The following is a 22458-nucleotide window of genomic DNA, read 5'->3' as shown; positions in this document are numbered from 1 at the left end:
TCTCGGCCGGGATTAGAAATACAGGGCATTTACGGGTTCGCCTCCATCTGTTCACAGCATGTTTGCTACACGTTTCGCGCGCTACTTTGCGACTGCCGTGCGATGCGAGGATCTGATTAGCAAAGGGAACAATAAGTATTTGCGCACGGCCAAGTCGACATTTGTGGCTGGGCTGCCGCTTCATCCGAACCCGCTCCCTGCACTGGAAGCTAAGTATACCCACACGCTCAAGGTGCTGCAAGTGCTCCCAGCTTCATCTGTATTTCGCCAATCGTCAGAGGCGGTGACGCAGCACCGACTTGATATTGTGCGCACGGAGCTCTCGGAGCAGACGCAGCAGGATGCGAACGCGAACGAAAATGCTATTTCGATCGTTACGGGCAAGATCGACTCGGGGCTCGTCGAGGAGCTGCTCGAGCAAGCACACGATGAGCTTGGTCTTGCTGCGAAAATGATTGATTGGAAACCGTATGTACTTGGTGTGAGATTGGCTGACTAGCAGGTACGAGCCTTTGGAAGTGCCTGCGCCGCCGAACCAGTGGAAGCCGTTCTCTATGCAAGAGGCTGCTGGTGAGGGCAACCACTAGAAGTGCTGTGGCTGTGACATAGATAGGTGTAGCCGACATCTTTATGATGCACAGAAACTCAGAGCCCTGGGCGTAGGCGGTGTATGCATAGCGCAGCAGAGTGCTAGGGCTGCGTGCCGGCGTCAGTCTGCCGACCCCTCTGCGGGTCTATCAGCGACCCTGTCAGCGACCCTGTCAGCGACCCTGTCAGCGACCCTGTCAGCGACCCTGTCAGCGACCCTGTCAGCGACCCTGTCAGCGACCCCGTCAGCGACCCCGTCAGCATCCCTGTCTGCCGCATCCGCGCGTTTGCGCCATGTCCATTAGCTTGCGCAGACGCTGTTCGCAGCCCACGTGGAAATCCGATAAATCGGGCCTTGCCAATTTTGCACGCGACCATGACGCGGCATTCGAAACAGAATACGGCGGCGGGTCACTTTACCTATGCAGAGTACCAGTACGTTGCATGTGCGACCCACTCACACGTAGGATGCTAAAGGATCGATGGGGTACGCGTAAATTGCGGCTTTCCACGGAGAATATGCGCGCATTTCAAGCGTGCTACCTGTGCCTGCAAGATGCACAGCGCCCTGTATGCTGCAGTGAAGGCCATATGTACTGCAAAGAATGTATATTATCCGATATCCTGGGCCAGAAATCGCAGCTGAGCATGCTCGCAAAACAACGTGACGAGCTGCGTGCCAAAGAGCAGGAGAAAAAGATGGAGGCCGAGCAAGCAGCGTCGCGGCGACGAATCGAGGCGTTTGCGCTAGGCGAAAGCTCGACTGTGCATCCCACCTTAAAACGCAAGCTTGGAGATGACGAGTGCTCCCCGCGCGAGCATACTGAGAAGCACGGCAAGACAGAGGCGCGCATCAAAAGCGACGCAACCATGCCTGCATTTTGGCTTCCAAGCATGGCGCCGCAAGCCGATGCCAATCCTTCAGCTATGCTTGCACAGGACCGCGTCTCGACAACGCTATGCATCGCCGGCAAGCCGCATAAACTAACGTACGTGATCTATATTCCTAACAGCAGCACCAAAGGGCTTGTGGACGTGCATTTTGCGAAACGCACCACCGATACCAAACCGCAACTGTACTGCCCCAGCTGCAAGAAGGAATTTTCGACATCATCGCATCCATCCATACTCCGCAAATGTGGTCATGTCTTGTGTGCGCCGTGCACAAAAGAGCTCGTCCATATACCCCTGCAACAAGGCGAGCGAGTTGGGTGCCCCGACTGCAGTGCGGCGGTAGAAAAGCAGCGCGACGTCATTGCACTAGCACGCGATGGAACCGGCTTTGCGAGTGATGGCACGGCTGAGATCAAAAGCGATGGTGTCGCGTTCCAGGGCTAAGCACTGCGTGCGGCGCGGACAGCATTGCACCAGGTACTATCTATCGCCGCCCACGGCGCATTAGCGCCGTAGCTAAAACACCTGCAACTGTAGCAACACCGCCCAGCAACGCCATGCCAATGTACCCTTCTCGTGCAATCCCTTTATCGATCAGTTCGTTCAAGCCCTGCGCCTGGAGGTTGGCAGGCTCGCGCTCGAGCAGCAGCCCATTGAAGCGCTTTGCCTCGTCAAAGTTGCCAAGTTTGTAGTGCCCAAGCGAGAGATAATAGAGGCACTCTCTTCGGCGCGGCGGGTCTGAGCGGTATATATCGGTAAGCAAGGCAACACCTTGCAACATCTGCTGCCTCGCCGGGCTCTTGATCAGCGCCCACGCATAGTTGAACTTGGTCTGTGTTGTGATGTGCCCCGAGGAAGATTCCGCATCATACTGGTCGCGCAGTACTTGCAGCTCTGCCGGAGAGAGCGAGGTCTGTGCATCCACAACGTACGGCAGGACCATGTTGGCAAAAGCGACGCGTCGCTAGCACGTGGCACAAAGACTAAATACACGTGGCAGACGCCGCGCCCTCCTAGCGAGCGCCTCCAGCGATGCCAGGGACGGAGCCGTCATGGAGCGGCGAACTGCGAGTGCTTGTCCTTGAGCCGCGCATCGAGACGCGCAGTGCACACGATGGACAAGCTGAGGATGGAGTGCCGAGTACAGGCAGCATGCCGACGTACGTTTCCTACGGCGTGCGTGCAGAATCGGCGCTTCCCCATTTTGCCTGCCCCCATATGGCGACGCGAAAACGCTTCCAGGACTTTGCGTTTCTGCACGATGCACTTGAAAAAGAGTTTCCTGCATGTATTATACCGCCGCTTCCCGGCAAGCACCGTATCGGGTACTTGACGGGCGATCGGTTCAGCCACGAATTTATCCAGCGGCGCGTCGCTGAGCTGCAGCAGTTTATGGAGCGGATATGCCGCCATCCCATTTTGCAGCGTGCTGGAATCCTGGAGCAGTTTTTAGCGTCGCATGAGTGGCACATTGCGATGCACAACCATAGCGGGCGGCCCATCACAGCACAGACCAGCGACGATGCACAAGCTCATACGCCCAGCCTGCTCGAGTCGATGAGCGACACGATTGTAAATACGTTTGCGCGCGTGCGCAAGCCAGACCCCCGTTTTGCTGCGATCGACGCGGCGCTGGATGCGGAAGATGGCGGCGCGACGCAGCTCGAGCGTGTCTTTTTGCGGAATAGGACCCATGTTTCTGGTACGTTGACGTGTCCATTTGCACTGCAAACACGCCCTCACGCGAAGACCACGATGACTTACGCATGCTTGAAGTGGCTGCTTTCGATGAATTGTATGCTACGCCCATTGGTGCATCGATTGAAGATTTAGCCTCTGATTACCGCGATTTTTCTACCGCCCTGCACAAGGTTGCGCTCCTGGAGAGCGGCCTGACGAAGCCGATGGCGAACGTTGCCGAGGCGCTGCGTACGTACAGCGATATGCACACCATGTACACAATGGGAACGACGGATACGCTCATTGCGCGACTGCATAGCACGCGCGCTTTTCTCAGCGCACACAAAGCGCTGCTCAAGCACCGCGAGGCGGAGCAGCTCGATTTCGAAGGACTCACCGACTACCTTTCGCACGAGACTACCGAGCGTGCACGCCTTGAAGCGCTGGGCGCGCACGGCGGGAATATTCGGGGAACGGGCCTGCGTGGGTATATGCGCTCTACCGTGGATAAGGTATGGGGCGTCGACGAGGAGCAGGCAAGAATCGAGCGCATGCAGAGGTTAGACGACCGGATTCACGAGCTGCATGGCGCGGCGGAGGCCGCGCGCGAGAATGCAATCGCAATGAACGAGCATGTCGTCCAGGAGCACAACGTGTTTGAGCTGGGGCGCCGCCGCGAGCTCGTACAGTTTCTCGGCGCGCTGGCGGACGGCAATATAGAGATGCATACGAAAGGCCTCGCAGTCTTTGACAAGCTTGTGAAAGAGCTGGAAGAGGGGGTAGACGAGCACGACACGTAGCTGCAAACAAATGGTACTAGCGCGCAGTGGCTGCTATTCGCGCAATCACCGGACGAGCGAAGCATTGCACCCTGTGCTACTCTGCGAAACGCATACTTGTGCCCAAGCGCACAGATCTGCCTGCCTGCCTTTCACATCCACTCTGCACATCTACAAGATCCGCTATGAAAACAGGCCGGTCGGTTGTGCAGTCATTCCGCCCGTCAAGAGACGATTGCCGAATCCAGCCCCCAGAATCGGCGCGTCTTCCTCTTGCTTCTCCTTGGCCGTATCCTTCTCCGCACGCTCACGGACCTCTTTCTCCAGCGCCTGGAGCTTGGTCCGCGTATCGCGCGCTTGCTGGATCTGGTACGGCATGGTAAAGTCGTTAAGTCCGTGGCGCCAGCTGGCCTCCATCACGACATCCGGCGAGAGGAGATCGTAGCATGCGTAGAGCATCGCAGCGTAGCACTCCTTATTGCCCGTGTGGACAAAGTAGGAGAGCAGATCCTCCGCCACGGGCGCCTCGCCCGAGTGCGCCGCTGTTTCCATTGCGTCGCGGAAAAGACCGTCGGCCTTGGAGAGGGAAATGCTGTCCTCAAAGCGCCCATTCTTGCGGTACAAATGCGCGGCCAAGCGGCGGAACTCGAGCAGCTCGTGGCGCTCCAAGCGCGAAGCCAGCGCAAGTGCGTCGAAGTTGTCGAACCCATCGATCGAGGCACGGAGCGTCTCGTAGTCCTCCTCCTCGATCAAGAGATCATTGTATGCGTCGTTGACCGCCTCCGAGTTCAGATGCTGCACGGCAATCAAGTAAGGGCGGATCAGCGGCACATTATCGTGGTCATGCTTCTTGAACATGCGCACCACACGGCCGTGATCAATGCGCTTTGCGAGCACGGTGAGCAGGTCGTTGAGGAGCAACGGGTGCTGCTCGAGGTAGAATGTGAGCGCGCGGTAGTAAATCTCGACATTGGCCACCTGCGGCACAACCGCCTTGAACTGGTCGTGGTCCCAAGCGTCGGCGGCATGCTCCATAATCGCAAGTGCGGCATTGTCAAACTCGTCGTACTTGACGTACAAAAAGACGAGCTCGGGCCAGAGCGCGGCACGCTCCGTGACTTTGATGAGCTGCGGGAGATTGCTGCGCGACCAGTAGAGCTTGAGGTGCTCCATCAAGCGCTCGGGCCTGTACTTGGCGAGGGCAACGCCCGTTTGCGTAAACACGCCCATGTGTGCCCTCTCCAGGCCCAGCGCCGACTCGAGGAGCTGGAGCAGTTCGCCAAAGTAGCCCTTGGCTTCGTACGCGCGGATCAGCGTCGGGAGATCCTCGGCGTGGGGAATGACGGCAAGCCCAGCAATCTGAGCGAGTTTGAACTCGCGCTTGTTGAGGCATGCCGCGTGCATTTGCTTCCACACGCTTGTATTCCCGGCTTTGCGCGCGGCCTCAATGGCCGACTGGTAGTCTCCGAGGTAGACGTAGGTCGAGGCAAGGCGCGCATAGTTCGACACGCTGCTAAACAGCATCCGCGCGGCGTCGTACAGCCCATCGGCAAAGCTCTTTTCGCCGACGCTGAGCACATCCGCGACGTTGGTCATGCTGAGGAACTCCTCCATATCACCGAGCCTGTTTGCCTTGGCGAGGCAGAAGGCGTACTCGGTGTCGATCTTGGGTTCGCGTGCCTTCTTGCGCGCCATTTGGAGGAAACGAATGAGCTCTTCTTCGCGGCCAGCGTGCTCGGCAATCTCGATCACCTCTGCAAAGTTGCTGGGGTCCTCTGCCTTGACGTAGGAGTCGATCGCGTCCTTGACACGCAGTCCGTCGAGCTGCGCCTTTCCGAGACGCGACCAGAGCTCGGGCAGGTTGCGCTTGCTTGCGTACTGCTGCGCACGATCGATCGAGACGAGGTGGTCGACGAGCACATTCATCGCATCGAGGTGCTGCTCGGCCTTGGCATAAATCTGGAATGCCTCTTCGTAGAGGCCGTGGTCGATGGCAATCTTGGCAATCTCGTCAATGTCGTAGCCATGCAGGCGGTCGATGTAGCCCATAACCTTGCCTTTGTCGGTGCGGATGGCAGTGAGCATGAGCAGGTTCTGCAGGCTGCGGTTCTCGCTAAATGCCGACGTTTCCAAAACAATCGGCTCGAGGACCTTGATGAGCTCGTGCGGCAAGTCGGCGGCCATGAAAGCCTTGACCGTGGCGCTGACGTCTTCGGGGTTCGTAGACTCGGGAACGGCAACCATCGTGACTTGATCAATGAGCGCACGGCGGTGCACATTGTCTTCTTCAAGCACCTTGGCCCAGAGCTGAGGCTCGCGACGAAGAACAAGGTACCGCGCTTGGTGTTTGTACATCGAGTTGTCGTTCGTGATAGCGATCAGCTCGTCGTCGCAGTAGCCTTTGGCGTAGGCAATGTAGGCCAGGTAGGGATCACGCTTCTCCGAGTACTTGCCGACGACGAGGGGGTCGTAGAGCGTGTTTTCTTTCAAAAATGCCTCGGGGTTGTTGTTGCTGTCGATGTTAATCTTGGCCATGGCATTGTACAGCGCTTGGTCTTCGCTGCCCGCCTCGATTTGGTTGCGGATCCAAGGAAGGATAAGCTTCAAGCGGTTGCGCTTCTCCACTTCATCGACCAGCTCGTCGACAGGAATGGGCCCCGTGACAGACGCGAGGAGGTTCTTGATCATGCCCTCGTCGCCGTCGACATCGAGCAGGCCGCCAATAACTTGCGGAGTGCGCGTCGAATTGACCTTTTGGACGTAAATCTCGATAAAGTTGATGAGCATGTTCTGGTAGAGATAGAGGACCAGGTCGTGCACATAGTTGAACCTGTCGCACACAATGATGAGTGGCAGTTGGTCGGTAAGTTTGGCCTCTTTCAAAAAGTTTTTTACTTTTTCAGGGTTGTACGCGTTGGACTCGCGGACAATGCGTTCGACTTCGCGGAGTTGGCCGGTGCGTGTGGCGGCTTGGATGTATTTAAAGTGGACTTCGGAGTCGGTGCTCAAGTTGACCACAGAACCGAGGTAGTAGTACAGCCCTTCAAAGCTGCGGAAAGACTCAAACATCTCGATCAGCTTTGGCGCGCCGAGGAAGTCAGAGTACTTGGTCGCGATCTGTACGACGACCTGCAAGTTCTGGCGGATGTTGGTCTTGAGCATCTCGTGCAAAGCTTCGAGTGACTGCTCGACAGTCAAGCTACCAAAGTACTCGACGAGCCACTCGCTGTTGAACAAGTTGGACTGGACGACGACGCGCTTAATGTCGGCCATATCGTCGTAGTGCTCGAGCGCACGCTGCAGCAGGCCTGCTTTCTCGGCAAGGTTGGCAACGCGCGCGCGGTCGTAGTGTGTAAACATTTGGTTGCCGAGAATCGCATCCGCGACTTGCGGCGCATTTAGCAAATTTATTTCCAAGAGGCGCGTCTGCAAAGCGCCCTGCTCTGGCTTGTTGTCTTTTAGCGCGTCGAGGAGGAACGAAGTCGCTTGCTGGATCATGTTTTGGCTCAGGAAAATGTCTGCGACGCGCTCGACATCGACCAGCGGTCCGTCCTCGTCGGTCACAAGGCTGCTCGCAAATTCGGCACCCTGTTCTGGATTGATGCGCACAACATGGCGGAGAAGGGTGGTGTAGTCTGGCGCGTAGCCCACCTTTTTGGCGTAGAGCACAATCTTGTTGTACTGGCCCGTCTCGGCAAAGCAAGCAACGACTTTGTTGGGCACATTCGCGCGGAGGTACACACTCAAAGCGAGGTTCATGTCGTGCGGCCTAACAATATCGCCGAGCTGCTCGCTGCACTCGACCTTGTCTTCCTTGAGCCATTTTTCCAACAGGTGCTTCCTGCCCTGCGCCAGCACGGGCTTGGCGAGCTCGATCGACTCAAACTGATTGAGCGTGTCGTTCTCCAAGAGCATGCCAAAGTACTGCAGGATGGGCGAGAGGGTGCCGGGCTGTGCAGGGACTTGCTTGAGCTGCTCAATGGTCTGGGGATTGCGCAAAATTCCACGAGGAGACTTGGCAGCAACCTTGATCGCCTCGGCATACTGGCCAGAGGAGAAGAGTGAGTGGAATTGCTGCATGTAGAGATCGTCGGCGCCTGGAAGATTTCCGCGCGAGGCAAGCCTAAAAGCAAGATCCGTGTTGTTGAGCGTGCCGAGAATATAGGGAATGACTGTGTCCTGGTCCAGGCTTACCGACAGCACTTGGCCTTTGCGGTTCACTGCAATAATTCCGTTTGCCGTTTTGTGCTCCGCGGCAACAAACACAGTCTCGCCCGAGACACGGTTCATGTAAATGCATGCGCCGCTCTCCAAGTCGTAGAGGTGGATGAAGCCGTATTTGGTGACAAGATACACAATACCGTACCGTCGGCTCACCTGCATCGCGACGGGGAAGTCGTTGGCCGCTTCGGCGGGGAAGAATACGTCCACTGCTTTTTTGGTAAACGTTGGGTTCTCGGCAGCGTGGTCAACCTCGACAATGTGCAGCTTGGCACCGGTGGCAGAGCGCACGGCAAAGGTGAAGAGCTTGTAGGGCTGCGGCGCATCCTGCGTGCGAAGCTCGGCAAAAGACGCGGCGTGGCCCTCAATGGGCTGTGAAACGCCGCGCTCGCGCGAGTAGAGCTGCATGGAGCCCTTGATCTTGAACGAGCTGGGCGACTCGCCCGTGTTACTCGAGATGCCAATGAGTACCATCCACTTTCCGTCGTCGCTCGTGCGGTAGTTTATGATTTGTGTATTTGCGAGGCTCGCATGGCGGTCGAATATTTTCTTGGGTGCCGCGTCGTCCTCGATGCTCCAGTGATACACGGAGGTATCAGTGACAATACCCAGCGTAGTGGAAGACACCCACCGCCAGAAGATCACATCCTGGTGCATGCTGTGCGACTTGACTTTCGACTTGGTGTCAAGATTGAAAATCTGCAGCTGTCGTGCGGACTTGAGCGCGAGGATCTTTTCGTCGGGATTCATGATCGCCGAGTCGGCGCTCATTGGCCGCCGAATGCTGTGGTCAGGGTTGAGGTGCAACAACGTACACATTGTTCACGTCGTTCAGGTCCACAATTGCGACCGAGTTGCCGCTCTCCGTGCTCTCGCGCACACTCACGTACTTCTCGGATTCGAGCGTCACATTCGCAAATGTGATGCTCTCTGGGGCAATGCCCAGGTCCTTGAGCTGGACGTGCTCGGCAAAGTTGATAGGTTTATCAGCAGACATCCTACACGTTGCTCGCAAAGCCACAACAGCACGCCGCGGCGGACCAGACATTCGGCCGAACTGGCCCGATCATGTGCGGCGTTGCGCGTGTCGGCTTTGGGCGCCGCGTCAGCGTTGCTTTGCAGTACGATGGCGGACGATTCGGAACGCACTGCGGCGCTGGAGACATACCGCAAGGCTGTGCGCCAACACAATGAGCGCTCCGAGGGCCTGCAAAAATGTACGTATGTTTGCTACTGACACCAGTGCGCTCGAATATCCGCGACCTGGACAAGGACCATGACAAGACGGAAGAGGACATCAAGGCGCTGCAGTCTGTTGGCCAGATTATCGGCGAGGTGCTACGGAAGCTTGACGAAGAACGCTACATTGTAAAGGCGTCGTCTGGCCCGCGCTACGTCGTCGGTGTGCGCTCGTCCGTGCCAAAAAGCAAGCTCGAGCAGGGCGTGCGTGTTTCGTTGGACATGACGACGCTCACGATTATGCGCGTCCTTCCGCGCGAAGTAGACCCGATGGTATACAAGATGAGCACAGAGGATCCCAATGGCGCTTCGTTTGCAGGGATCGGTGGCCTCGGTGAGCAGATTCGCGAACTGCGCGAGGTGATTGAACTTCCGCTGCTTAATCCCGAGTTGTTCCAGCGCGTGGGCATCAAGTCGCCCAAAGGCGTGCTCTTATACGGCCCTCCCGGAACAGGCAAAACGCTGCTTGCACGCGCCGTCGCTGCCACGCTGGAGACCAACTTTCTCAAGGTCGTCGCGAGCGCAATTGTAGACAAGTACATTGGCGAGAGTGCCCGCTTGGTGCGCGAGATGTTTGCCTACGCGAAGAGCCAGGAACCGTGTATTATTTTTATGGACGAGATTGACGCCATCGGCGGGCGGCGCTTCAGCGAGGGCACGAGTGCCGACCGTGAGATCCAGCGCACTCTCATGGAGCTTCTCAACCAGATGGACGGCTTTGACCAGCTGGGCAAGACCAAGGTGATTATGGCGACCAATCGCCCCGACACGCTCGACCCCGCGCTCTTGCGCCCCGGGCGCATCGACCGAAAGATTGAGATTCCCCTCCCCAACGAGCAGAGCCGCCTCGAGATCCTTAAAATCCACACGCGCCCGATCGCGAAAAAAGAAGAGCTCGACTACGAGGCGATTGTCAAGCTCTCCGACGGCTTCAATGGTGCGGATCTGCGCAATGTTGCAACCGAGGCCGGTATGTTTGCCATCCGCTCCGACCGCGACTACTGCATCCAAGAAGACTTTATGAAAGCCGCGCGCAAGCTCCAGGAAGCCAAGCGCCACGAAAGCAAGTCGGACTACACTGCTATCTAATGTTGAAACCATCCATCGGGAACCCACGGATCCGGTGTCTAGTGTGAGCCATACCCAATACGTACCATGAAAAAGTAGCGGTCCATGAACGCGAGGAACCGCATGCGGTACTGACGCGGCGTAATCTGGTGTTAGTCGTGAGCAACGTACAATCGTAGGCTCGCCTTTGCCGCCGCCGCCAAGGATCGCCGTCTCCTTGACAAAGCTCTCCACGCGCTTGTCCCACGTATAGGTGCGTACGTAGTCGATGATGCCCATGACCAGCTCGCCGCGCGGCTCGTCGAGCGCGACAAAGAGAGAGTAGTCCATCACGTTCATGTCGGTGAGAAAGAGGGTGTCGTTGTAGAGCGCCGCGCGCATAATTCGCTTGGCGTGCTCGCGGACCAAGAGAGGGTTCTGCTGCGAGGCCTGGACGAGATTTTCGTCCATGAGCACTTCGCCATCGCGCCCTGCCTCGTGCACGAACCGGTTGCGTGTGCTGCCTTTGAGATCGTACATCTTGTGTATGCTGTGTCCGTAGGACAAATTCTCCATCACGACTACGTCCAGCTTCATGCTTTTTCCCGAATGTGTATTGTGCACGCCGATCCGGTAGTAGCCAAAGATCTTGGTCAGGGTCGTGGGACGATTCGCCGCGCGACAGTCGGCCATGTAAGCAAAGTACTGCGGTGCAAACTTGCTGAACCCGTCCATCTCGGCGCGCGAGAGCTGCTTCATGACGAACCGGTCGTCGCGCGTTTTTAGAAAGGAAGAGCCCGACTTTCCGCCAGACGAATCCCATTTAATGCACCGCGAAAGGGACTGGATGATGGTATCACAATGGCACATACGCCGCAGCGCGTCAAACTGTTCGGCAAAAAAGATCTTGCACGAGAGCGTCACACTGCTCGTCGCAAACTCGTAGCCGTAATGGGTTCCTGCGGTGCTGCACAGCTCGTGGTGCAGGTCGCTTGGAATGCGCGCCTCTTGGGACGCGAGCAGTTGGTCCTTGTAGGTGCGCGAATCGAGCGTAAAGGCAATGATGGAGCTCGGCTCGTCCTCGCGCACGACAACACGCGAGTCGGAAAAGACGTGGTCCGTGTGCAAAAAAGGGTAGACAAGTGGGCGCATAGCGCCGCAGTGCAGCGTCCATTTTTCTTCGAGCGCATCAAAGAGCGTCGCGCATTCCGGCCCTCCTTCGCGCGCAATGTTCTCGGTTTCAGGCACAGGGACACGCGGAGGATCGTCGCTATCAGAATCGCTTTCTGCACCGACGGCGTCGCGCATGCTTTTAAATACGGCAACGGTTGCATGCGCCGAGGTGACTGGCCGTGCGCGCTCGCGAGGCTGTTCCTTGCGTGCGTTTGTGCAGGCCGCCAAGTGCTGCTCGTCCGCTCGACGTGGATCGGGCGCAGGAGAAGTATGCTGGGGCGCTTCGTGCTTGGCGTGCCCGTCGGCGCCCACCTGGACTGCCTCTGTAGAATCGTCTGGCTCGGCGCGCTTTTTTACATACTCGGACGTGAGGCGCCGCAGCTGGCGGTCCGAGATGCTTGCGTGCTTGTCGAAGCCATGGAACAAAGCGTCCCACTCCACCACCTTGTCCTGCATTGCACGGCGCACCTCGTTCAGCATCAGGAGATCCCGATCTGCGTCCCAGTATACCTGCATGGCCAGCTTCTGCATCGCGGCGTAATCGGCGCGCGCACAGCGCATGATCCGGCCGAGGAGCTCGAGCGCGTCGGTTTGCATCCCCGCGAGCTCTGCATCCGTGTTGTAAATTTCGCGCGTGCAGAGCTCCTCCTGGAACGCATGGATCCGAGAGAGTACTGAGTTCCAGAAGTCGGCATTTTTTTCGAGCATGCTCACTGTCTCCTCGTTCTTGAGTGCATACATTTTTTCAGGGTACACAAACAAGCGTTTCGGCGGCACGACGACTTCCCACGGCGCCACAGGATCGGCGTGGAATCGGATGGCGAGGTTGTGCAATGCAAAGTAGCGCACGCCCTCGCGATAGTAATCGTGGCTACACACGGACGAATGGCACGCTGCGTTGGGGTAGCACTGCAGCTCGAGGTACTTGGCAAAGCTCAAGGACCATGCCTCGTCGCTGAGCTCGGTGATGGGGGTAGTAGCGCCGCACTGCTTGCAGTAGCTCCAGCACAAGAGCTTGTGTTCCGCGTCCTCGATCGGGCACACAAAGCGCTCAACGACCATTTGCACACGCATCGTGCTGTGCACAAACGTTTTGTAGTGCAGGAGCGCGGGCGTATTGCATTTTTTCGCGGCGCACGATGCGGCGCTTTCTGTGCATGTTCGCTCGAGCATCTGGCCCAGCGGCACGTCGCGCACGCCGTAGTATTCCGCGCTGTGGCACGCCGGTTCTGCACATGACTGCAGCGAGGCGGCAGAGACGGTGCAGTCCAAAGACAAGAGTTTCTGGTGCGAAAAGGGGGTCAGCATCTTGGCCATGTTGGTGACACAAGCGTGCCAACTGTGCAATAGTCCCGCGTGCTGCGCCTCCAAGCACAGCAGTTCCGTCTCGAGGGATGCAGAGCGCGGGTCGAAAAGAGGAAACGATGCCTGCGTTTCGTCCACTAGGTTCTGTAGCGTATATACAAAGGTAGTAGGCTCTTCCGGAAGCGCTGCTTTGACCGCCTCGATCCTGTCCACGACCTGTTTCATGCGTGTGATAAGGAACGGCAGGGGAAAGTTGACTGTGATCGAAGCACTTAAAATTAGTCGCTGGTACTTTTTCAGCGTCTCGGCGAGAATCATTTTGCGGTACGCATCCATGCCCAGATCACTGAGCGCCTGCGGCTCTTCGGACCCCTGCTCGATGTTCACCACGGACCAATCCAGGACAAGGCCCGTATCGCGGCGCATGTGCTCTTCCAGCTTTAGATTGTACCCCACAAACGCCATCAAGGTCAGAATCGCCTTGATGCGCCGCAGTTTCGGCAGGGATGCGCCGCGCAACACCAAAGCGGAGCTCACGTCTTTGTGCGCGACTTCAATTCGCAGCAGCGCTTTGCGCCGCATCGGCGCATGCTCGTACTCGTACATATCAACTGTCAAGCTCACACACCGGCCCAGGCGCGGCTCGAGCGCAAGACGGTCAACGGAAGCAATCACGTCTGCCTGTGTGCACAGCGCAACCGCAACGACTGAGCTGCGTTTCATGCAGCTGAACACGGGAACGCGAGCCTCTTCAAACAGCTGCAGTGCGTACCGGGACACGGACTTTTCGACAAGCACCACATTGGGACGATGCGCAAGAATGCGCGCGACCAAAATCCGGATAAACTCGTGCTCCTGCGCCATGATCGGCTCGAGCGCCATGAGCTGTGATGCGTCGTGGTACTCGAGCGCAAACGCGAGCACCATCACTCGCGCATTGCGCAGCGGCAAGAACGTGCCCATTTTCTTAGTCGCAACGTTTTTGGAGCAAATGTACCCGTCGAGGAACTCGCAGTCAGAGATCTGCCCGCCAGGCATGTTCTTTACCTTGACAAAGTTGCGGATATCGGTCAGGTCAGTGTTGCGTGTGCGCACACGGATCCGCTCGATGACAGCCAATGCGAGCAGCTTGATAATCTCTTTCCATTCCTGGACGTGATCAATGCGCTCCGCGACGAGCAGTTGGTGCAGCATGCGGAGAAAGTAGACCAGACTGTGCGTGCCGAGCGCAGTGCTGGTCACAAAGCGTGTTGTGCCGCGCATGAGCGTTTGGCGTGCGTTGCTCCGGCGAACGGGCGAGTGCGGCGCGTCCAGCGTCTTTTTTTTGGCCGGTGCCAACGGCGGCGGCTCGGCAGTGTCGGGCGACGTGTCTGGCTCCTCGTCGGAAATAGGCGCGTCGTCGAACGCGAGCTGCTCGCGCTCCTCGAGCACGGAGCGAAAAGGGGAAACCTCGTCGACACGTCCCGCAGGCGACGCCAGCTCAGAAGGCGTGTCCTCTTCAGAATCCGTCTGCCGCGCGCATTTCGACAGCGGCGACGATTTCTCTCCAAACAAGGTGTGCGCGGAAAACTGCGACTGCGGTGTATGCACATCGTGCGCTTCAGGCGAGCCCACTATAGACGGCGTCGTCCGTTCCAGCTCCGCCTCTTCGGCCTCGTGTCGCGCTCGCTGCTCGTGCTCGGCCATTTTGTGCACACATTGGCGGCACGCGCGCACATCGCCCTGGAGCCCAAATCGCGCGCCGGGCACGCTGTTCGCTGCGCATTTGCGACAAAATATCTGGCCACACACGCGGCAATGATGCCGCCTGCGCAGCGGTGTAAAAGGGAGCAGGCATTCGCGGCATTCTCTGGCCGTCTCGTCGGCCATCCAAAACCGTCGATGTATCCCCTCGCTGTGAATCCGGCGGATCATGGGCTCGGCGCTTTGGTGCGCCTTGGTATCAATAGAGGCTGAATCGCCTCCGGCTGCTATAGAGTACATTACACCCGGCACGCTAAACGCACTCGTTCCCGGCTCGCCGACGTCGCTCATCGACGGCGCAGGGCTCGTGTCGTGTGCCGTATCGCGCGAGACATTGACGAGCAACGGCGTAGGAGACGCAACTTGTGCAGGCGCACCATGCAGTAGCGGGAGCGGCTCGTCTCTACATGCATGCGCACGCTGCGCCGTGCCTGCAGCCGCAGGGCCAGCGCCGGTAGTGTGCTGCGGCAAAGGCGCGCCGGCGCCGAGCGCCGAGCGCATGCGGCTAAACAAGGAGGAAAATGAAGAGGGTGCATGCTCCTCATGCGTCTCTTGCAAAAATCCGAACGACGTGAGCTGGCCGTCGTCCTTGGGCGCTGACGCCATGGCGTCGTGCAAACAGCCAGCAACGATGCACGGGCTCTACTCGATCGGGCGATCGGGCTATGGGCTACGGTACGCTCGGTCGATGCGGGAAATGAGGTGGAGCGCAGGGATGTCGCGCAGTGCGAGGCATCGATGATGCAGGAGCTCCACATCGCGGAATCGGAGCTTGGGAAGCAGCGGCGCAATCGGTGCGTACTGGCGCCGCGCACCGGGCACGGGCGCCAAGCTGGCTAAGCGGTCGAGCATGGCTTGAGGCGGCGGACATGGCATGAGGTCGATCCGCGGTGCGGCTCGCGCTGCGGGGGCGTGCGCTGGGGTATGTGTGGGGGGATATTTTTCGTAAAAGGTGCGAAGCAGAGCAAGTGCGCCTTGGGTATCGTACGATTTGGCCATCGCATGGATTGCGAGCGCCCACACTTTGGAGATTGTGCGTGCGTCCAAGCCGTGGGCTGCGGTGGATGCAGGCGCGGTGCCGGGCGGACACATGGCGATCCACTGCTGCCAGATGCGGTGCACGACTGCGTCGGCGCGTGCGCGATCCTTGGCGTACACGCACGCCTCGAGCATGAGGGAAAGAGTATGCCCGTTGGGCTCGACCTTGGCCGTGCGAAATACATGGTCGGGGTGCTCGACGGCGTCCAGGACGGCGTCCATGCGCGACTCGCGCGGCACATGATGCATCAGCACGGACAGGTAGGCGTGCAAAAGGCGCGGCGTGGTGCGCACGCTGGCGAGCGGCGCCGCCCAGCCCGGCTCTTTTTTTTGGTCGGCAAGAATCCGTGCCATGAGCGACTTGGCTTCGAACAAAATCTCCTGGCTCGTTTGCGGCAGCTCTTGAGTAAACATGGCGCGCTCATACACGACGGGATCGTGGTCGTCCTGGGTAAGTGTTTCCTCTGCATTTTCCGCGCTCGGAATGGCGCTTTCGGCGAGATGCGGCCGATGCACGGCGTACGTCCATAGCAGATTCGTCAGTGTCTCTTCGTTCGGCCACATTTGTGCGCGCACCCTGGGTGGCGCCTCAGTGCCGTACGCACTCCGCAGCATCTCTGCAAGCACCCAGCGCCCCATGCGCAAATCGCCAATACGCGCGGTGCCTTGGAGGAACGCATTGAACGTGTGCGTATTCGCCCACACGCTGTCGCGCGGCGAGATGATACGCGCCTGCTCGCCGTCGAGCAGCTCGCGCAAAAGCCGCACGGCATCGCCATAGTGTTCTTTGCGCCGTGCACAGGTAAGGAGCAAGCTATCCAAGACTTGTTTTGTGGGGCGGATGGCATGGTGCGTCGTCATCTCGCGAAACAAGTCCAGCGCACGCTCTGCATCCGCATCGAGCTGGCCACGCGCACCGGGCTGCGGCACGCCAGCGGCGCACGCACGAATCATAAGAGCATACATCTGTGCGTCCGGCACGGGGTGTGCGGCAAAGCGCATCCGGTAAAATAGGGACCATGCGAGCGGCTGTACTTGGCGCACGGGGTGCCGCAGTAAGTGCTCAACAAGCACTGCGTAAGCCGATATGGGTGCAGGGGTGGTCGCCTCCCAGTATGCTATGTATTGCAGTGCCCCAAATGCTTCATCGGCGCGGGTATACGCCTTGACCATGGCGTGTTTCGCCGGCGCGTCCGCCGCAAGACCCATTTGCTCCATTTGCGTGCTGAGGGCGAGGCACGTCTCGAGATCGCCACGCGTAGCAAACGTATCGAGGATGCTCGTATAAAGGGCCTGCGGAACGGGCATGGCGCGCGCCATGTGCTCGAGAATGGTGCGGACCTGAGCAGCATCGCTTTCTTTCGCGCTCTCCACTGCAAGTGCGAACCATTCCGCTTCGGGGACGGGATCGGTGTAGGACGCTAGCTTTGGGAGGACCTGTGCGACCCATGTGGTAGGCGTGTGCGCAGAACCCTGGGTCGCAAGTGCTGTGGAGCGCGGCACATCGAGGCGCTCGGCAAGCGAAGCAAGCGCATCGCGGCGCGGCGGCGCTTCGATCCCATGCTGCACAGGTTGTTGGGGAGCTATGAGCTCACGGTACATGGATTCAAGCGTTGCATCATCGAGCGGCGGCAGGTCCTGCGTTATGCGAGCGACGTGTGCCTCTTTTTCTGTATGCTGCACTGCGCGCTCGAGCGCTGCAATTTCGCGGCTCAGCTCGGCTTCGCGCAAACGAAAAGTAGAAGACCGCGGTTTGCGGGCATAGCCAGGTATACTCGCATGCAGTTCGCGAACTCCTGAGCGTGGCACGGCGCGCACAACGCATGCTGCACGCTGGACCGCGCGCCACATTCGGAAGCACATGCAAGGCGTACTTTTCTACTCCACTTTCTACACGTGATTTATCGGAGTAGGTCGAGGGCGGCAAAAGGATCCGCGGAGGGGGCAGGCACTGGTGTCGAGCCGAGTGCAATTGGCGGTGTGCTGGGCTCGTCCAGGTCTCCGAGGAGATCTGCCACTGCATTTTTGCCTTGTGTAGGTGCACGTGCAGGCGCAGGCGCAGGCGCAGATGCAGATGCAGACGAATTGAGTGTGGATAACAGTGCGAGGTCGTCCATAAAGCTCGGTGCTTTTTGTGCCGATGCGGCGGGGTCGGGCGCTTCCTCCTCGTCGAACGAAATCAGATCCAAGCGGCCTTTACCGCTTTTGGGTGCAGAGACGCTGCCATTGCCTTGCACGGTCGAGTCGTAGCGATAGAGCGTCTGGTTGATGGTGTCGTTTGTCTCGAGGAACTGGATGAGCATTTCCGAGTCGCTCTCCTCTGCCTGCGATACCCATTTTTGAAGACGCGGCTGGACACTGCGCAGATGCGAAGAGACCTGGTCGTATGCGTCGCCAGACACGAATTTCTCGCTTGGCTTCGCCTGGTCCAGCATATCGTTGAGCAGCTTAACGCGCGACCGGAGTTTGTCGAGCTCCTTGGCAATCTGCAAGGTAGGCTCAGCCGCGTCCGGATCGGCGCCAGACATAACCTTCATAAGCTCCTGCGCCTGCCGCAAGTCGCGCGGCGTGCCGCGTCGAATGAGTTCCTGGAGCTTGGCGCCTTGGGCAACACGCGTTTCCTCCTCGAGCTCCTGGGGGGTCTGCAAACTGGTCTCGTTGTTCAGCACCGCGGCGCTGCGTGCATCTGTTTTGGGGAAACGATAGCCCTTGTACATGAGCAAGCGGTGCATATCGCGAATGTGTACGAGATCCTCGCGGTTCTTGCTCGTCACACACAGCGTCTGCCGCCATTCGTGAATCATTTCCAAGATCTTGGACATCACCGGGCTCGGGTGCATCGGTGGCCGCTCCGGGAAGCGGCGAACTAGCTCATTCAGAAATTCTTTCGTTGCGATTTGCAAGTGCACAGGAAAACCACAGTTTTTTACCAGAATATCCAGAAGATGCAGCCCCAGCATCCCAACATGCGGCGCACGCGCATTAATTTTATTCACCACCTCAAATACGGCCTCCCGTGCAGTGTTTGCACGTTTTGTATTCACATAGTCAGCAAGGTCGAGCTCCAAAGGCAGGTTGGGAGACTCAACGGACGGGTCACAGCACCGCTCTGTGGTCAACAAATATGGGTGAACGCACCGACAAACGACTGAATAGGCGTCAGACGCACGCTGAAATCTGTTGCACGCATGCCCCAGTCGCCTGCAGTAAACACTTCCGCATCATTTCGGCGGAGATACGGTGTTGGTGCACTTGGCCGCACGCGATAGGGCCGCGACATCAAGAGACGTTGGCGTGGGTCGCTACGGAAGGGGGCGAGCGTCGTGTATATGTCACGTGGTATGTGGAGCGACGCTCGGCGCGCGCTGCGCCATTGTGTGGAGCAGCGCTTGTGCGTTGCGCAGGTCGGCGCGTGTGCCGCGGCGCACCAGGTCGTGCAGTTTCTAGTGTAAGCGGAGGAGGGCGTACCGTGGTCTGAACGACATTGCGCATTTCCAAAAATTGATCGTGCGTGCGGTACGTGTACTGTGGTTAGTGTCATCAGTACATACTGCTTGGTTGAGCAACGCAACGGTTTCTGCATTTGGGCTCGGAAATTGGACACCTGGTGTGAGCGTGGCACAACATACCGCTCCGCTGCATCCGGGTATATATTTCGTGTAAGCACGCAAAATCGTCTTTAAACGGGCTGGTCTCCACAAACGAGCAGCGCCATTCTTGCAGCATGCTGAGAATCTTTTGTCCAATCACGCCGCAGTGCTGGGACGGCAGGAATTGAGTGAGCGTAGCAACATACTCGCGCGACGTGACTTGCAAATGAAACGGGTACCCGCACTGTTGCACCAGTATATTCAGCAGCTGATGTGAGTACGCCGTGCACATACCTCGGATGCAAGGATCGCCGCGCGATGCCGCAGAGTGCCGGGGTAGTCACACGCGATAATTTTGCCCAGCACTGTGTATGCAGCTTCAAACGCGCTATTGTCAGCTGAATGTATACGCACACAAAGGCCGTGCTCGAGCGGATATAGGCTACAAACTCTGCTACACGCGACATGCAGAGCGTATCGGTGCTAACGTCGCAACAGCGGTCTCGGTCAGTGTTGGATAAACCTACCCACGAAGATCTCCACAACCAGTTTTCCATTCTTGCTTAACAAGGGCGTGTACGCACAGAATCTGTCGAGGTCAAGCACACAGTGCTTTCCCTCCAACATCGTTCTCCGCAAGTTCGCACGGACATTGATCTGTTGATTATACACGTGTATGTGGAGGCGAGGAAGGTGCTATGGCAAGCAAGTGGCTACTGCAACCACTCGTTGGTACTGTTGTCAGGGTCCAAGCTGTCGGGATCCTCGTTGGTCAGTGGCACAAGACGCGGTTCTGGGGGCCATGTAGTATATTCCAAAAATTCGTCTCTGGCCGCTGTATCCTGAGAAAAGGGCGCGGCGTCCGCACTCGAGACCACGTCGGTATCTACTTCGGTCGGCAGGGCTAGATCTGGGCGCGACATTGTTTCAATGGGTACCGCATGCGCAACAAGCTCTTCGCTGTCAGATTTGAGCGCCAATTTTTGCGTATCCGTACGTGGGTGCTCTTGCGCTGCACTCGCTGCTCCACTGTCCGTCGCGGCTTCAGCCTCACCTGGGTGCGGGACCGACGGCGGAGGGTACGGCATAATAGGTTCCGTGGTTCCATTCACGCCCTTGCTGCTCCCCGAAGCGCCCAACAACTCTCGCATGATCTTTTGCGCCTTCACCCTGTCGTCCCACTCGCTACGCCGCACGAGCTCTTGCAATTTCTGGTGTCAGAGCCTTGCAATGGTACATACGCCTCGCTGTATTGAGTTCACAATCTGTTCCTCTTCTTCAGGCGTCGTGCTTTCATACTGGCGTAAACAATGCAGTGGACATACAATCGCGTTCAGTGTCTTTACAGTCTCTGCATCCTCTTTCGGGAACCGTATGCCTTTGGTCAGAGAATGTGGGACGTACCTTGCGCTTTCACACGTTGATAACGCGCGTGTATGTTCGTAAAGTCGTCCCGCACGCGAGGATGGCTCGCCCAAGTCAACTGCCACATGTGCAGAAGGAACATGTTGTACTCGAGGACACTATTGCGTACAATTCTGCCCTGATGAAATGAAAACCTCGACATAACTTGCAGAAATGAGTCTTTTGCGACTTGTACATGCATTGGATAACCGCAGCGCTGCACAAGAACATCGGCGAGCAGTGTGAGTAGACCTTCTAACGTACTTTGGATGCACGGACGCTGTGTCTTGACGAGTCAGAGGGATCCATACGTATGGACAAAAGCGTCATCACTTCGATAGGACTAGCGTTAGTAGCGCAGCAACGTACACATTGCACCCTTTTACGTTGACATAATTAACAAAGTCTTGCGTGAGCGGGAGTTGGTCCACTTTCCCCTCTGCTTGGCATATACGAGCTACGTAAGTCTCTGCATGGGTGCGCACAAATATAGTCGAGTACTTCGCGTTCCGTAGCAGAGTCCGGCTCACGCTCCGCCGACCAAAAGAACACCATGATGCTCTGCAACGTAGTGAGGTGCGTGTGCGTAAATCCAGAAGGTGCGATTTGATTGGCGCGCTTGCTTTGCGCTCGACCTTAATGAAGTGAGCGCCGATCGGAAAGTCTATTTACGACGCATCGATACAAAAGAATAGAAGAGCTACCGCGCCAGCGCTTGGGCCCTGGCGAACATAAGACTACCAAATTAGGAAGAGCAGCAGCAGTATTAAGATATTCTTAGTGCAATGAAAAAAAATTATGCATCACGCTCCGCCAAAAGCTCTTCAATAAGCTTTTGCGCCAAGTGCATATCGTGCTTGTCGCCTTTGGAAAGGAAGCTGTTGAATTTGACCTTCTTGATTAAGCGTTCCAGCTTCGCCTCCTCCTGAGGAGTTTGTACATTGTACATTGCGTTGAGTTTCGCCACCGTAGCGGGGTCTTCCGGAGGAAAGCGGATGCCACGGGCCTGAACAGCGTCGTGGAACGACTTGACGTTGACAAAGTCGTCGCGCACGCGCGGGTTGTCTGCCCAAGTGTTATACCACATATGCAGGAGGAACATGTTGTAGTTCAACACACTGTTCTTCACAATCTGGCCTTGGTAAAAGTCAAAGTCGGTCATCGCACGCAAAAAGGGGACAGTGGCCACCTGGTAATGCATCGGGTAGCCACACTTTTGCACCAGCACGTCGAGGATCTTGGAGGCACGCAGGCTGTGTTGGTAGCGCGTAGGCGTAACGCGCTTGATAAGCTGGTGGGCAACTTCGGCAGGCACGTTGCCACCATTTTCATTGATGAAGTTGACAAACTCCTGGGTGACGGCCATGTCGTACACATTCTCCTCCGACATGCAAATCTGCTCGATATAATCCTTCACTCGTTGTTTTGTTGGCGACTTGGGCGATTTGGAGCTGCGCGGAGTAGTGGAGCCACCACGGACCCAGTTTGGCAACATATTGGAACAGTGGAAAAACGGAAAGGAAGAAACCAATGTAGTTTACAGTTTGTGCGCCTTCATTCTACATTTTCTCGAAGCGTATCGATTACGTTCACGTGTTTATTGATTAAAGAAAAAAAAAGAAAAAAAGGGTCCAGGTAGCCAAAAAGGGTTACGTGACTTGGCCAGTGCACAAATTCAGCCAATCGCAACACACATAAAGGAGGCGAACATGCGCTGTAAAATGGTAGCATCGAATCGCATAACGCAATCGCTACAT

At 57.4% G+C, this 22458-nt stretch overlaps 11 protein-coding genes across 11 annotated transcripts; 3 read left to right on the top strand and 8 right to left on the bottom strand.

Annotated features, from left to right (window-relative positions):
- Positions 1-58: 58 nt before the first annotated feature.
- MVES1_003704 (uncharacterized protein) lies at positions 59-1926 on the top strand (the record flags this gene model as incomplete). Its single annotated transcript, XM_056208518.1, has 5 exons — positions 59-481; positions 610-659; positions 742-856; positions 986-1023; positions 1056-1926. The coding sequence occupies 5 exons, from the start codon at positions 59-61 to the stop codon at positions 1924-1926; spliced, it is 1497 nt and encodes a 498-aa protein (XP_056064493.1).
- Positions 1927-1966: 40 nt separating this feature from the next.
- On the bottom strand, positions 1967-2425 carry FIS1 (mitochondrial membrane protein; the record flags this gene model as incomplete). The annotated part of the gene is made up of 1 exon (XM_056208517.1): positions 1967-2425. The coding sequence occupies one exon, from the start codon at positions 2423-2425 to the stop codon at positions 1967-1969; it is 459 nt and encodes a 152-aa protein (XP_056064492.1).
- Positions 2426-2514: 89 nt separating this feature from the next.
- Positions 2515-3962, top strand: SNX4 (intercellular trafficking and secretion; the record flags this gene model as incomplete). The annotated part of the gene is made up of 2 exons (XM_056208516.1): positions 2515-3184; positions 3232-3962. 2 exons carry the CDS (start codon positions 2515-2517, stop codon positions 3960-3962), a joined length of 1401 nt encoding a protein of 466 aa, XP_056064491.1.
- A 162-nt stretch (positions 3963-4124) lies between these two features.
- Positions 4125-8981, bottom strand: CHC1 (Clathrin heavy chain; the record flags this gene model as incomplete). Its single annotated transcript, XM_056208515.1, has 1 exon — positions 4125-8981. One exon carries the CDS (start codon positions 8979-8981, stop codon positions 4125-4127), a length of 4857 nt encoding a protein of 1618 aa, XP_056064490.1.
- Positions 8982-9377: 396 nt separating this feature from the next.
- RPT4 (26S proteasome subunit rpt4) lies at positions 9378-10490 on the top strand (the record flags this gene model as incomplete). The annotated part of the gene is made up of 1 exon (XM_056208514.1): positions 9378-10490. The coding sequence occupies one exon, from the start codon at positions 9378-9380 to the stop codon at positions 10488-10490; it is 1113 nt and encodes a 370-aa protein (XP_056064489.1).
- Positions 10491-10528: 38 nt separating this feature from the next.
- MDM12_2 (1-phosphatidylinositol-3-phosphate 5-kinase) lies at positions 10529-15275 on the bottom strand (the record flags this gene model as incomplete). The annotated part of the gene is made up of 2 exons (XM_056208513.1): positions 10529-10615; positions 10641-15275. The coding sequence occupies 2 exons, from the start codon at positions 15273-15275 to the stop codon at positions 10529-10531; spliced, it is 4722 nt and encodes a 1573-aa protein (XP_056064488.1).
- A 57-nt stretch (positions 15276-15332) lies between these two features.
- Positions 15333-17558, bottom strand: MVES1_003698 (uncharacterized protein; the record flags this gene model as incomplete). The annotated part of the gene is made up of 1 exon (XM_056208512.1): positions 15333-17558. The coding sequence occupies one exon, from the start codon at positions 17556-17558 to the stop codon at positions 15333-15335; it is 2226 nt and encodes a 741-aa protein (XP_056064487.1).
- Positions 17559-17608: 50 nt separating this feature from the next.
- Positions 17609-18987, bottom strand: GGA2_3 (ARF-binding protein; the record flags this gene model as incomplete). The annotated part of the gene is made up of 2 exons (XM_056208511.1): positions 17609-18816; positions 18846-18987. 2 exons carry the CDS (start codon positions 18985-18987, stop codon positions 17609-17611), a joined length of 1350 nt encoding a protein of 449 aa, XP_056064486.1.
- Positions 18988-19039: 52 nt separating this feature from the next.
- On the bottom strand, positions 19040-19764 carry GGA2_2 (ARF-binding protein; the record flags this gene model as incomplete). The annotated part of the gene is made up of 6 exons (XM_056208510.1): positions 19040-19150; positions 19176-19232; positions 19259-19295; positions 19375-19541; positions 19592-19685; positions 19712-19764. The coding sequence occupies 6 exons, from the start codon at positions 19762-19764 to the stop codon at positions 19040-19042; spliced, it is 519 nt and encodes a 172-aa protein (XP_056064485.1).
- Positions 19765-20010: 246 nt separating this feature from the next.
- MVES1_003695 (uncharacterized protein) lies at positions 20011-21256 on the bottom strand (the record flags this gene model as incomplete). The annotated part of the gene is made up of 7 exons (XM_056208509.1): positions 20011-20508; positions 20539-20595; positions 20623-20675; positions 20702-20780; positions 20966-21044; positions 21071-21143; positions 21187-21256. The coding sequence occupies 7 exons, from the start codon at positions 21254-21256 to the stop codon at positions 20011-20013; spliced, it is 909 nt and encodes a 302-aa protein (XP_056064484.1).
- Positions 21257-21497: 241 nt separating this feature from the next.
- On the bottom strand, positions 21498-22196 carry GGA2_1 (ARF-binding protein; the record flags this gene model as incomplete). Its single annotated transcript, XM_056208508.1, has 1 exon — positions 21498-22196. One exon carries the CDS (start codon positions 22194-22196, stop codon positions 21498-21500), a length of 699 nt encoding a protein of 232 aa, XP_056064483.1.
- Between the last annotated feature and the right edge of the window lie 262 nt (positions 22197-22458).

This window comes from Malassezia vespertilionis, chromosome 8, assembly GCF_029542925.1.
Source record: "Malassezia vespertilionis chromosome 8, complete sequence".
Classification (NCBI taxonomy): Eukaryota; Fungi; Basidiomycota; class Malasseziomycetes; order Malasseziales; family Malasseziaceae; genus Malassezia; species Malassezia vespertilionis.
The sequence above is the reverse complement of the archived record's forward strand: the minus strand, read 5'-3'. Positions and strand labels throughout refer to the sequence as shown.